This window comes from Numenius arquata, chromosome 5, assembly GCF_964106895.1.
Source record: "Numenius arquata chromosome 5, bNumArq3.hap1.1, whole genome shotgun sequence".
Classification (NCBI taxonomy): Eukaryota; Metazoa; Chordata; class Aves; order Charadriiformes; family Scolopacidae; genus Numenius; species Numenius arquata.
In genome coordinates, this window is record NC_133580.1 from 44,896,838 (window position 1) to 44,911,541 (window position 14,704).

The 14,704-nt window shown below is 60.0% G+C and overlaps 1 protein-coding gene across 1 annotated transcript in view; it reads right to left on the reverse strand.

Annotated features, from left to right (window-relative positions):
• The window catches only part of LOC141464465 (dedicator of cytokinesis protein 2-like), a 76,426-nt gene that overhangs the window by 10,905 nt on the left and 50,817 nt on the right, over positions 1-14,704 (reverse strand). Inside the window, exons 28-32 of the mRNA XM_074147402.1 lie at positions 2,241-2,339; positions 1,871-1,965; positions 1,208-1,286; positions 973-1,073; positions 717-775 (exon numbers count right to left, since the gene is read on the reverse strand). Of these exons, the coding sequence (XP_074003503.1) occupies positions 717-775; positions 973-1,073; positions 1,208-1,286; positions 1,871-1,965; positions 2,241-2,339 (433 nt within the window). The remainder of the gene's footprint in view (positions 1-716; positions 776-972; positions 1,074-1,207; positions 1,287-1,870; positions 1,966-2,240; positions 2,340-14,704) is intronic.

The window sequence follows — 14,704 nt, forward strand, 5'->3', positions numbered from 1 at the left end:
AGGGCCAGCTCACATGGAAAAGGGCAACAACGTGTGGAAGAGGAGGGGGAGTGGTGCCAGGAAGATGTCTGCATGCCCGGGGCAGGTGGCTGCAGCAGAGCCAGGCAATCCTCTAGGGCATCCATGCTGCCAGGCAGTTAATGCTGTATGGCCAGGATAGCACGGCAAACACTCGGCCGTGGGACCACCAGCTGGGGCTGTGCTAGTGTCCTGGAGGCCCTGACGTATGTGAACAACTCACACAGGAGCCTGTCACTGCTCCACTGCTGCGCTGCGGGCTGCCCCACACACACACATGGTGGGGCATGGGGCAGAGAGCAGAGATGCTGTATCCTCCCTGCCTGCCTGGCCCTGGGATGCTGCCAGCAGCATGACGCACACCTGTGCGGGGGAAACAAGGCAAGGCAGGAGCCCGCAGGACCAGGGAATGGGAAGGCAGGGATGCAGGCAGACGCCAGCCTGGAGAGGGGAGGCTGCCTGTGGGGACCGTGAGCTCACAACTGGTCACGGTGCCTGTGAGCTCGCACACCCACAGCCTTGCACGCCTGCAAATTCGCACACCTGCAAGCTCCTACACCCTGCTCACACCCCCAGGCTTCCACGCCCCACACCAGCAACATTCCGCTCCCCAGCACCTATTCTGGGGACAGTGCTGATGAGTGCCAGCCTGCAGAGACTTGCCAAGCCTCCTCATTGCTAGCCACATGGCAGCTCACCTAGGTTGTACCACATGTCCCGAATGGAAGCTCCGATCGTGGCTCTCATGTCCCCGTACCTGCCAGGAAGAATGTTGGTTAGTGTCGCTCTGCAGCCCAGAGTGCAGCATCCAGGCCAGGGACCCAAAAACAGCCTGACCGGCTCATCCCAAAATCCCTGACCCCTCTGCAGCCTGGGGCAGGAACCTGAAGCTGAGCTGCAGAGCTCGACCCTAAGGCAATGCCTGCAGGGCCAGCACAAGCGAGGGTGACTCACTTGGCCAGGATGCAGTTGCGCTTGGCCTGGGAGAAGTTCTCCAGCTGCAGCGAGTCCTGGGTGAGGAAAGCCACGGCCAGGTGGAAATAGTTGTTCCAAAGCTGCAGGGAAAACACAGGGATGAATGGCAGGCTGGGTGGCACAGGGGGCTTGGAGGGCAGCCCACAGCACCAAGGGTCAGGCTGGATCCCCTTCCCGGCCCCCTGGCTCCCACAGGGCACAGGCAGCCCCTCACCTGCAGCTCGAAGCTGCTGTTGCTCAGGAACATCTCCGTCAAGGTCACAGCAAACTGGTTGATGGCGCGCAGGAACTCCCTGTGGGGACAGCAGCCATGGGGCACTGAGCAGAGGGCAGCCATACTGCCTGCCTGCAGGCAGGGCTGGATGGCAGCGAGGGGAGAGCCAGGCTAGTGGCTCCCAGCGATGGCAAGGTGATGAGCAGCAGTGGGGGGCAGCACCCTGGAGCTGGGGCTCATGGCATGCTCCTGCCTGCATCCACACTCCAGCTGGTCCTTTCTGCCCACTGAATGCTGCCCGGGTGCACCGGTCCTGCACACCCGGCATCCCTGCTGTGCACAGACACCCAGGGTTGGAGGGATGGAGTATCTGGCTTTGGCTTCCCACCTGCAGAGAGCAGCCCTGCCACCTGGCTCCCAGATGGGGCTGGACTGTCACAGGACAGAGCAGCGAGAGTCTGGAGCTGTCCTGAGCCAACCTGAGCACAGACCCAGAGCTGTTCGAGGGGGATTTAGAGGTAGCTAAGATAGCCATACGCTGCCCGGCACAGCCGTGCTGCAGTGCATGTGTGCCCTCTGCCCAGGTCCCAGCAAGGCACCCCAGGTTCTCACATCCAGCCCCAACATCCACCTGCAGGCCCCTCCCAGCCCAGGTGTCCTCACCGGTTCTGCACCATGTTCATCACCATCCAGTCAGAGGGGTACACCGTCTTGCCAATCAAGTCCTTGAAGAGGATGAAGGTCTCCATGAGGAAGTCCTGCCACAGAAAAAGAGATGTCAGGAGCTGGCCTTGACCATGATGCCCTCTCAGGGTAACGCTGTGCTGAGCACCAGGGCTGGGAGAGGCCATCGCCACCTGACAGCGAGAGCTTCACCTCCATGGAGCAGGGATGTGGGCTGTGCCGGTGTCCAGTGCCAGGTGCAGGCAAGGTACTGGGACCGGTGGGATGCCCCAGCCAAGACACAGGGTGGAGAGGCAGGGAAGTGTCACTGATGGAAAGTCTAGGTCTCACTGCATGGGGCAGCACTCACCATCAGCTCAGGCCGGGAGGGGAATGCCTTGATGTAAGAGCTGTAGTGGTCCTTGTCCAGCTGGCTCAGGATGGCAGCCATGCAAGCCACGTAGTGACTCTGTGGGAGAGGGGCTGGTCAAGCACTGCTGATACCGCCTGGCCAGCACCACGGGGTGTGCTGGGGCCCTGAGGGGCTCATGTGCCCATCCATGTTCCTCCAGCAGGTCTGTACCCCAGAGCCCCAGTTGCCCTGGGGGCCCCACACCCTCCACCTGCTCTGGTCCTCTCCTCCCCAGAACTCTTCTCCTGCCCCACTCAGCCTTGGCTCCTGCAGCCCTTCTTCTCCCAGTCCCTCACAACCCAGGACAGCTCTGACACCTGCCGTGATGCTGAGGAGCACACAGATGTCACTATATAGCATATTTGCTGTAGCATGCATCTGTAATTTTTAAGGCAATTTAGGGCAATATGTGGATGTAAGCATATTTTGAAAATGGCAAGCAGCTTCTTTCTGGAGGCCCATGTGTCTAGACTGCCTCTAGTGAAGGGGCCCAAACTGAGTGCAACATACTCTTGATGATACTTCTAACATAAAATCTGAGTCTGCAGTAGACTTTAAAGCGCTTTGAGTATTGACTTGTGAAGAGGAAGCTTTGCTCTTGGGACAAAGCTACAGGAAGCTCCCAGGCAGGGGAACTGATCTCAGGAGTCACCCCACAGACAAAGTCACCTGGGGATGCACCTGGTCCAGCACCCACAGCGCAGCAGCAAAGTCAGCATGTGGAAAAGCCAGCTGCTCTCAGCACCAGCCACTGTCACAAGGGTGCTGTCACCCCACACACCACCACCAGAGCCGCACACGCCAGGGAAATACAAACCAACCCAAACACCTTTGGAAGAGCCCTCGTGTGCTGGGGACAGGCAGAGCCTGGCACTGCTGGGGCTGAAAGGAGGCAAACACTTGTCCATGAGAGCGCCTGACACTTCCTTGTATTAAAGACCCATTTTCCACCAGTGTCCAGTGTAGCCCATGTGTGACTGCTCAGCGGGGAAGCTGTCCTGGGGGTGCACTCAGGACTGAAAACTGCAGGAAAGGGCGGCTATTTCTGGGGGTAAGAGCAGGTAGATGCATCATCTGGCAGGCTTACGAGGAGCAAAGTCCCTGCCGTGCCCCAGTATCACCAACAGAGCTTTGTGGGTGGCTTCAGGTGCCAACCTTTTCCTGGAGACTGCCATGCTGTGAGGGCACCACTGGCTGCTGAACACCACTGCCCATCCCAGGAGGGCAGGAGCAGTCCCAGCAGCTGCATGAAGGCACAGGACATGGGACAACGCAGGCCCCTTCCAGCCTCTGGCACTGCCAGAGCTTCCTCCTGGCTCAATCCACCGGCTCCAGCATTCCCTCTCTGCAGCAGGGATGGAGTCCCATCACAGCCCAAGGGCCAGCTGCCATGGAGCAGCCAGCAGAGGGGGGGTTCAGAGGCCAAAGGGCACACTGAGCTGCTGCCTGTGACCAAGGGCCCTGGATTCGCCCTGCCAACCCCTGGGCAGCCCCAGCAGCATGGCCAAGGGATGTCCTCAGGAAGGGCTGCAGCACGCGGCAGGGATTGCTGTGGGGAAGCACTGTGCCCCACGGTCAGCCCTGCCTGACGTCCAGGGTGCAGGCAGGTTTGCAGGGAATTATCTTTTGAGAAGCAAATTAATAAAAACCCAATAAATCCCAGTCCTTTTAGCATCAAAGTGAAGCCACAGACCTAAGGGTCCCCTGCTAATCACCAGCATGCAGCAGGGCCAGCAGCACCCACACACCGGGAGGCCACAGTCACCCTGCAGAGACACCCAGGTCGCCAGTTACCCATGGCTGCCTGTATGAATCCAGGAGAGCAGAACTTGCCTGGCAAAGCTGGAGGCAAGTCCCTCCTCACTGTGCAGCATGATCTGCTCCCAGAACTCAGCTCGGGAGCAGGGGATGCCCTGCCTGCAAGGCAGCAAGCACCAAGTGCTGTGAAAGCGGAGGAAGTGCCACAAATCCACCTATGTTCCGTAAGTGTCCGTGTGTGCGATGCCACAGAGCCCTGGCCCCAGGAGAGACCCCATGGTGGGAGCCGGGGTCACCTTTCCCACTGACAGAGCCTGGCTGTACAGCCATGCTGAGGTTCTGGGGGGGGTCATTTCTCATGTACCAGCCAGGGGTGCACGTCACCCACCACCACCGCAGGGAGAAGCACTGTGCAACCAGCACAGCCTCACAGGGAACGTGGGACAAGGCAGGAAGGTGACAGGAGGAAACTTTTGCAGCAAGCCAGTCTATTCTGGGGATTTGATGAGATTAGTTCAGTCATCTGGAAACAGCTGTTCTGGTGGCTGCTGGAATTAGATCCAGGTGAACTCTCTGTACCTCTTGCTACACCTTCTTCAAGGGAAACTGTATTTACATTTAAATTACATTACTGGGAGCAGCACAGCCAGGCACTGCTGTACATACGGATGTGGTTTGTCCTGTGGACGGCGTGTGCATGGGGAACGGGCCCAGGGGTAGCACAGCACGTGACCACCAAACCTGCTGGGAGGTCACAGACAAGAACAGTCCCAGACAGCCCCCAGCCAGGTCACAGCCCCAGCACCTCCCGGAGCCAGCACACCCGCTGCTGCAGCCCCAGCATGACTGGGACACCCGGCACACGGCAGGGCCACAGGCAGGACAGGCTCAAGGCTGGAGAACAGGGTCTGTGCTCCCCGAGGGGGATGCTGTACTCCTGCCTGCTGCTCCCCACTTCGGGGACCTGTTGGGGACGCTGCCCGCTGCTGTGGTGTGGCTCCTGCTGCCCCCCAGCCCTGCCTGGTGCAAAGGCCACCTTCCTCCCGTGCCCACAGCCACACTGCCTGCCGCCACATCCCCAGCCCCGGGGCGGGCAGGGGCCTTTCCCGGCCCGACGCTGCTGGGCTGGGGGACGGCGGGGGGACAGGGGCTGTGCCCCACCGTGTGCCCGGCTCCGAGCACCGGACTGACCACGGCGCCTGCACACGTCGCCCCCGGGAGGGGCGCTGCCCAGAGACTCGGCGGTCCCAGTCCCTGTCCCTGTCCCTGCCCCTGTCCCTGTCGCTCCCCCTACCTGTCCCGGCTCGGCTCTGCCCTCCCCTCCTGCCCGACACTCGCGGTGCCGGAGGAGGAGCGCAGGACCGCGGACGCGCAGCCATCGCCCGGGGAGCCCGGTACGGGCAGTACCTGGCCGAGAGGCTGCAGGTACCGGGATTCCGGGGCACGGCGGGGCACGGCCGGGCCGGGCACCCTCCAGGCACCCCGGACCCCGCCAGCACCAGCCCACCCGCCGCTCCGACACCGACACCGACACCGGCCCCGGCCCCGGCTCCGCCCCGCTCCGGCCCCGCCCCCGCCGGCTCCGCCCCGGTACCGGCGAGCCCGCGCGGCTCCGCCCCGCCGTGCCCCGCGCCCGCCGCTGCCCGACCCGCGCCGCCGCCGCCGCTGCCGAGCACCAGGTACCGGGCGGGCTGGGGAGCGGGGCCCCGACTAGCGGCGCGGAGCGGGGCGGCGGCCGGGCTGGGCTCTGCGGGCATCGGCCCTGCGGCGCCCACTCGTTGCGCCGGGAGCGCCGCGGCCGTGGGGCACGGGCCGGGACCGGGACCCCGGGCGGTGCGGCCAACCGGGGCGGCGCGGCAGCCCCGCGGCCGGGGCAGGGGGAACCGCGGCCGGGGGCGACGGGGCGGAGGGACCTGGGGCGGTGGACTCGAGGCGGTGCGGCGACCCCGGGGCCGGGACCCCGCGGAGCGGTACGGGGAGCCGCGAAACCGGGACCCCGCGGCGGTGCGGGGAGCCCGGGGCGGCACGGGCACCCGTGGCCAGGAACCCGGCGCAGCGGCCCGCGGGATGCGCGGTGGCCGGCGGGGCCGGGGCAAGGGCGAGGGTGGCCGGGCTGGGTGGCCAGGGGGGTGCGATCCGCGCTGTCCCTTCCCGCCGCCGGTGCGCGGTGTCCGGCCCCGAGAGGTCTCGGCTACCCCAGGCGCCCCGTGCTGCCGGGGGTCGCAGCACTCCCCGGCTCCTCCCATCCTCTGCCCCGCCGCCAAGCAGGAACTGCCCGGGGAAGTGTACGGGGCCAGTGGCACCCCGCACCGAGCCAAGCCGCTGGCTGCCATAGCGGGGGTCTCTGGGGGACGCGGCCATGCCGGAGGCAGCGGCGTGGTGTGCAGCCGAGGGAGATAAATGTGTGCTGAGAGCTGCTGTGTTAGAGGGGCCGAAGACCCCCGAGGGCCAGGCCCCCCTGTGCTGCTGCTCTGCTGCCCACTCCACTTGCCCTGCTGTGCCGCCCCAGCCCGTGGCACCTCCGCTTGCCGAGCGGCTCCGTGCGGGAGATGCGGGGAGGGAGCTGCGCTCCGGGAGCAGCCTGCCTCGCTCAGCCCGGCTGCCTGGCGCTCTGCTCCCCCTCGTTAGGAAACGTGTCCATCAGCCAGGGCTGTGTTTGGTTGACACACGCACACACACGATCCCAGGGATGTCACTTTCTGTACTGCACGTCGCGCTGACGCCGGCCGAGGGTACGGCTGCTCGCACTGGAGGGATTCAGCCCACGTTGCTCCCAGCAGCTCCCAGCGCCGTGCTCTGTGTTCAAGGCCTTTGTGTCTGCTGGTGGGGCTTTGGCAGCCGCTGAGGCAAGAGCAGAGCTGGGTCCAGCCCTAGCTGCTCCCCGTGAAATAGGAAGGCTCTCCGTGAAGCTGTTTTTCTGTTCAGAGCACGAGGTGGACACGTATGAGTAATCGCCGGGACCCGGGCTTTGCCAGTGTGTGCCCGCATGGGGACGGTGGACATCAGCCGGGCTGCCTGTGTGCTCTCAGAGGTGCAGAGTGCTCCTTCCCAGCTTGCAGCTCCCGGTGGTCTTGTCACCTCCTGGGTGGCATGGGAGCGAGCCCCTTGGGAAAGCCGCAGCAAGCAGGGGACACTGGGGACTGCCGGCTGTGTTCCCTCCCTGCTGATGCTGCCCGAGGAGAAGGGCTGGAGAGCTGCTGGGGAAGTGACTCCCAGGCAGAGCCGGGTTTAGGCTGGCAACGCCGTCCTTTTCCAGTGTGTCTCCTCTCTGCGGGAAGCATTCAGTCCTCCCAGTGCGCTCGCAGGAGTGGAGTGGATATAAACGTGGAAGCTCCTTTAGACTGAGGTTATCTTCTTTATGAATTACAATTATTATAATTATTTAATAGTATGGTAGCATCCAGAGGCCACAAATAATTATTGGGTCTATTCCGTTCTGTAGTAACAATACTATTTCAGTCTTAGACCCTGTCCAAAAGCACCAGTTTTCTTGCATGTTTATGAAGATGGTCTGTATCATCCTGGCTGTTTGGTGGGTGGGGAAACCGAGGCACATGGCAAAGAAAGACACTTGCTAATTCCTAAATTCCCCTGGTAGCCAGTGTTGTCTAAAGCGCATAAAGATAAAGGGCGGGGGGGGCAACTGCTAGATGGCATTGGAAATCCACTTAAAGGTAGGAATTTGTATTCTGAAACGGCATTCTCCCTATCTATGCTGGGAGGCTGCAGCCGCAGAGGCCTCCTGTGCTTGCTGCCAGGACTGCGGCCGGGCGAGCACCGTCGGGACAGGAGGGCTTCCTGGTGAGTGGGCACTGCCTGCACCTGGCGCCAAGCCCCAGGATTCTGGACTGGGGCATGCAGGGTTGACCAGGGTACTGTGGTCACCTCTGTGAATTGCTGGGCGGTGAAGCCTTTCTAGCTTTTTCCAGAAATGTGCTTTTGTGGACAGCTTGCGGCTTTCTAATAAGATTTCTGGCATGCGAAGGAGCACACGGAGTTCCAGTCTGTCAGGGCTCCCCAGCTCGGCCGGCTGCTCCTCTCGCTGGGGCGGTTTGACTCCAGATGGGTGCCTGAGCGTGCTTCTCCAAGAGGTGGGACTTTCCTCCCCAGGAAAGCAGGGAGCTGCAGGAAGTCTTGTGATGAGCTGCGTCTCCCGTGGCCGAAAGTCTCTGAGCTGTGTCCTACTTCCCTTGTCCTGTAATCACTGCAGGAATAGCCCATGTCGGAGGCACCGGCAGAGCCTGTGTGCTTCAGTGCTGGGTACTGGCCGAGTTCTCCTGGTCTCTGAGCCAGATCTCCGTATCGGGGGTTTTCCTGCATCCTTGCAAGGCATCTCTGGGACTCAGAGGAACGTGATATTGCCCACACTACAGTTGCTGGGAAGGAAGCAGCCAAACAAGGTGTTTGATTTCTCCTACAGTGGTCTCTTCTGTAGCCCCTAGGAAAGATGCTGAACCGCAGTGTCCAGCAGCAGCTGCAGACTGCGCGAGGGATGCTCTCCCGCTCTTCCACAGAGGCGGCTGAAGGAAGACTTGGGGCATGAAGCAAACTCCTCCTGACCTCATCCAACTCCATATGGCCTGTCTGCCATGGTCTGCCTGTGTTCCCTTGGGTAGGTCACCCTACCTCTTCATGTATCATTTTAAATGGTGATATCGGTGCTCCTCTGCCTGGAAAAGAGAGGTGGGAAAGCAAGCAGGTAGCAGTAAGGACAGAGACACTACTGTCATGACAGCTGTATTAGCATCCATGGGAGACAGAGGAATAATTTGGCTCCTGCAGACTTCTGAAGGTTTTGTGCAAAGGCTTTGTACTTCACTGTGTCTCCTGACCACGTAAAGTCTCCATCTGACAGTGCCAGCATATTTGCAGTTGAAAGAGAGAGGAGCGATGCAAGTGGGAGTCGATGACCTCTGCATGCCAAGAAGAGGATGCTGTTGCTTCTTCCCTAATTGATAGGATCCCTTCCATGGGGCATTAGCTGTGGTGAGGGTGGCCGAGAGCCTCAGGCAGCCCTGCAGAGGTGCCCACAGGGTGCCCAGGGGTGCGGGTGCTGGTGCTGTGGAGAGGCGGGTGGCAGGGACTCTGGAGAATGAAAGCCTTCTCCTGGTCCCTGTGGCTGGGAGAGTGACTAATTTTCCTGCAGAGCACTTCAGCCAGTGACCTAAATAGAGATGCGTGCAGATCCCTTGGCTCGTGCAAGCTGCTGCTTGCACCAGGCCCCGGCAGACACAGGGGAGGACCCGTGTGTCAGCGATGGTCCCTGGAGGTCCTGGATGATGCTCACTGGGGCGCTGCGGAGCATGAGGCACCCAGGGCATTGCCCCAGCTGCAGGGGACTTCACCTGGCGTCCTTAGCTGGGCCAGCTTGGGTGTTTCTGGTGGAGCCCCACAGCATTCATACAGAGCCTAAGACCTTGCCTTGAATGTCGCCGGGAGGGAGGAGGTCAAACACTTCGGGTGTGGAGGGAGGCTGTGAGGATCGTCGGAGACACGGGGAGCTGGCCTTGGGGGACACTGCCAGAGCTGGACTTGCTGAGCTCTGCAAAGCATGGCCAGAGAAAGAATGCGTGTCCTCGCTGTGAACACATGAGGGCTGAACGCTGAGAAGGGAGAAGAGCTGTTCAAGCGGAAGCACTATATTGGCATGAGCACAGTCAGATATAAACTGGCTGCGATTAAGTGCTTGCAGGAAATTAGAAGGTCTATGAGCCTCCGAGCAGCCAGGCTCTGGAAGAGCCTCCAAGAGAACCACGAGGGTAGGCCATGAGCTGGCTTCATGGTGGAGCTTCCTCAGCAAGGAACCAGATTTCAGGTTTCCTAGCTGCCCAAGGAGATGTTTTTAGTTCTTCATCCATCCTCAGGTCCCACAGATGCTCCAATCTGAGTACAAACGCGTCAAGTCCTCTCGGAGCCAAAGCGGGATTAAGCTCTGCTGCTGAGTGATGTGTCATGAACCTGGCTGCTGCCCGGTCCTGTGCTGAGAGCAAATGCTTCATCCTCTGGTGCCACCCCTCTCAGCACCAGTAGCACCTCTTTCCTTTCCAGAGATCAGGAAAAGTGAAGATTTTGTCCCAAGAGAAGCCATTGTATCCAGTGAGTGGAGCTGGGTAATTAGCTGTTCTCTTCTGCAGTTCCAGAGAATATGACTTCCTCTCTCATAAATCTAATCTCCTGGCTTCCTGCGTCTTGAGAAGATTTATGTGTCTGCTCTGGTTTTCCCTCTGCCACAGACATTGCCAGGAGGACAAGGTGGAGGATGGGTGGAGAAAGGGCCAAAGCTGGCCAAAGGTGGGCAGGGTTGTTCAAGGGTGTGGAGGGCAGCTGGACCCTCCATTGGTGCCTGCAGTCCTGCTGTTCGATGGCCGTAGCAGAGGTCTGCCCTGCCCAGCAGCCTTATCAGTCCCGGGCTGGTCTCTCCCACAGGACACTGATGTCTATTGAGTCAGGAGGAAGAGCTGAGCTGGGCCTTGATGCCCCAGAGGAGGAGCAGCAGCTCCAGCAGCAGCTGGAGACTTTCCCTCTGCTCTGCAGTATTTTTGGTGGATGCAGATAGCTTTCCGGACAGGACAGTGTGAAACAGGGCTCCGTTCCTCTGACGTCAATGCTGCAGCCCATGAGAGACGAGTCTCAAGATAAAAAACCAGAAGATGTAATGCTTCTGTCTCACAAAATTCACCATCAATCAGTAATGGCCAAAGAGGAGTGACCCAGTCATGGGGCCATTGGATCTCCAGGGAGAGATTCACAAGCCCTTTACAGGCTGCAGGTAGGAGCTGACAGCATGCTGGCAAAGCATGGGCTGGTGGTGCAGGACCAGGTTTTGGATCTCACCATCCAAAGTGGCATGGCAGGTTCACGGATCTGAAGGGGTCCAGGCTGGAGATGGCAGCTGGGATGCTCCGGCACTGCTTACAAATCCCAGTAATTCTGAGGAGTATTTGATGTTTGCAGGAAGTGAAGACAAGCTGAGGAGCAGGTGGGAGTCAGCACCTGAAGTTCAGTGGTGTCCATGGCCAGGTCATAGGAAGCAGTCCCTGATGTTTCCTCAGCTACTGGGCTTATTCAGTGGAGGAGACAACATTTGCAACTGTGCTGAGCATCCAGCTGAAATGGAGAGTCCACCGCTGAAGTACTTGTGTCATCTATTGCATTATGGTGGCGTCGTCTGGTTTTATCTATACATCATCTGATGTGACCTGCTGTCTCACCTTATTCATGCCCTTGTAATTCCCATATGAATTAGAGGAGAAAAACACTCAGACCTTAAAAAATTGCCAAGATGGAGGATCCATCACCGTGCAAATCCTTTCCAAGCTGCTCTAGCGCCGACTGGCTTCACTGTCTATGGAAGTCGCTCCTCTGACTGCACTGACCCCCGATTTTCAGCCGCTGGGTTTCACTGCACTTTGCCTGCTTGGCTGGAGCTGCCCAAGGCTCCCGCAGCAGAGAAGACCCCTCCTGCACAGCGTCTGCTCCGTGCTCCTCTCACGGCTCTGTGTTTGTCTTTTTCCTTCCTTGCCTTTCTCTCAGCCTTGGTATAATCCACCTGTTTTCTCCATGCCGAGTTTTTTTCCCTGTGAGGTCAGTGACAGTGCCCACGCGGGGCCCGGCTGCCCCTCCACAGGACCTGGGCAGAAGCACGGCTAATTGGCAATGATCACTGGATGATTATGTCTTGAGACATGCTGGTTAGCCAGTTTTTAATCCATTTAATGCGTGCCACATTGCTTTCATATTATTCTGCTTTCTTCGTCAAAATGTCAAATGCCTCACAGAAATCCAAGTCTGCTCCATCGAGGCTTTTACCTTCATCGACCAAACTTGGAACCTCATCAAAACAGACAGCAAATTGGTTTGATGAGCCATGTTCTCCATGGCCTTGTGCTGACTGGCATGGCTGGTACATGCTGCTGTCCTTCAGCTGTTACTAGTCAAGCTCCGAGCCTGTTCTCCCACTGCTGCTTCAGGCTGGTGGTCCTGTGCCTCGGCCAGTGCTAGCCCACTCACCCCCTCCTGGCCCCCCTGCACCGGGGCTCTGCTGCTGTCCTGTCTCACATGCTCAGGGTCTCCTGAGGCCACTCTCCACAGTCCCAGGGAGGACCTCAATGTCCCCTGTCCCACAGGTGCAAAGCCCAGTGGGGCACGCAAAAGAAGAGCACCAGGGCTCAGCCCTCTGCCTCGTGCTTCGGCCTCAGGAGGTTGCACAGCCCCCCTCCCCAGCTGAGCACTGGCAGGGCAGGCAGGAGCCTGCTGGCAGGGCTGCCTGCTCCTCGTCATCATCACTAGCAGGGATCTCCTGAGAGCTGCCTGCACACAAGGCACTTGAGGATGAGCATCAGCCACGGCACAAGTAGGTAGCTAGGACAGGTCCCCTCCCCTGCTGGACTCTGTCCCCGATCCCCATCATCCCGTAGGACAGAGGAGCTATTGCAGCCCCAGGCTCCTGGCAAACCAGACCCTGGAACAGGCTGCTGTGGGTTCTGGACCTCAGAGTCCTTGTTTCTCAAGTGCTGTCCTCCCGACAGCTCTCAGCGCTGCAGGACTGGCCAGACCCATAGGTACCTCGTTCTGCAGTAGGGTGGCATTAGTAGGAGATGTCTCTACTTCTGCTCCTCCAGTCTGACCAGCCCGGGTCCCCATACTGGGGTTTTCAGCGGGGAGCATGGCTGAGTGCTGGATACACGGTGCAGCCCCTGGGGTAGCTGAATACCTGTGGGGTGTGGGTAAACATGTGGCCCCAGAAACGGGGAGCTGAGTGCCATTTCCCAGTAAACATACTTGAGGATAGCAGCTGGAAAACACTGGTGCAGCTGGGTGCTGGGTGCCTCTGTTTCCTGCACAGCCCCTTCCTGGTGTCCCATTCTGTGCATCCAAAATGTCCCTGGAGCCATGCTTCCAGACGGATCCGTCGGCAGAGCAGTCTCCTTGGATTCAGTTACAGTATGGGGGGAGCCCATCAGATATCACAGTCGCTGGGTTGCACAGTCCTGATTCTGTCCTACAGCCGGACTCATTATCAGCACTCGAAGATGCCGGCACACTGCAAACAGCGCCCGAACGCGGCACTAAATGTAACTGTACCATAAAGCATACACAGAGAGACGAGTGGGAGGGTCCTTGCTTTTGGTGTTTGACATCCTCCGAGCTGTTCCCAAATGGAGTTACTGCATGTATAATTTATAGACTTTTTCTTTGTCCTTGTGGTTTGTCTCTGATCTCTCCAGCGGTGCAGTTCAGGAGGCAGAGGGTGCCTCGGCGGAGGCCCCACTGACTGACAGCCTCGCGTTTGCTGCGTAGGCAGTGGAACGGCCTCGTCTCGCTCTGCCATCGGCCATGGCTCAGCGAGGTCCCCGCTGCTGGCTCATGGGGACTGCATCTGCACTCGGACTGTGCCAGTAGCGCTCCTGCCCCGTGCTTGGCTGTTGGAGCAGCTCCTGGCATCCTCTGCCCTGTGCCCATTAGTGCTCTCGTTAAGGAAACCTCTGGAGCAGGCTGGTCACATGCAGGCTGCCCTCTGGGAGCACTCAGGCCAGCCGTGCTGGTCCCAAGTTGTGCTCAGGAGGCCCGTCCAGCACAGAGATGTGCCAGCCGGCCCCGCTCAGAGTGTGCCTCCTCGGCACAGACACAGCCAGGGATGCTGAAGCAGGACTGGGGCGGGGGTGCTGAGCTCTGGGCACGGGCCATTGCTGTGTCCGTGAGGAGAGGTGACTCCGTGGCTGCAGCAGTCTTGGTCAGGGGCTTGCACTGTGGCCCCTTGCCATCCCATCGGGCTCTGCCCTGTCCCATGCCCCGGGCCAGGCACCCACTGTCAGGCATGAACGTGGGGCTGCTCCTGGACTCGCATGCAGCCTGCGGTCAGTGTGGGGCGCAGGGGCAGGTGGCGCTGGCTCCATCCCTGAGCCAGCTCTCTTCTCCGCCTGTTGCTGTCCATACTAACGAGGTGCCCCATTCCTCCGCTGTGTCTCCGTCGCGTCCTGCCTCACAAACATCTCCCGGTGTCTGGGCACGGCTCCAAGCTTGGGAAAGGAAAGCGTCGGGCGGCTGGGCGGCGCGTGGAGCAGCATCCCGACTAACACTGTCCGGTGGGTGCAGAGGCACTGGGGTGTGTGGTGCCAGGGCAGAGGCCGGAGGGGACTGCATGAGCCCCCAGCTCCGCAAGCCACCGACCTGGGGAAGCACCGGGCACCGTTGTGCTCAGTACTTGGGAAGTTTGCTCGTTACCAGCTCTGGGTGACTCCAGGCCGCTGTGCTGAGTCAGCAGCTTCATTACAGCAGGAGCAAGGCAAGACAGCGAGGGGAGCTGGGGGGGGCTGGCCAGTGCTGTATGTCTGTCCGCGATGAGGGCAGGAGGGCTGTGGAGCACGCAAAGGCTCCATCTTGGTGTGCTGAAGAGCGTGCAGGGGCACTGGGGGAGCAGTGGGCTGTGGTCCAGAGCAGGGGACACCAGTGCCAAGCACGGGGATGTGGGACATGGCGCGGTGTGAGGACATGAGTCTGTGCCATGGGGGAGCCCACATTGCTCTGCTCCGTGCCCGTGCCACCTCTGGATGTTTGCAGACCTTGAATGCTGGGAGACTGAACTGCCAGGTGGAGCAATGCCACTGCCTGTTGGGGATGATGTTTCCATCTCTCTTGCCCTATCCTTGGCACTGGTTCCCAAA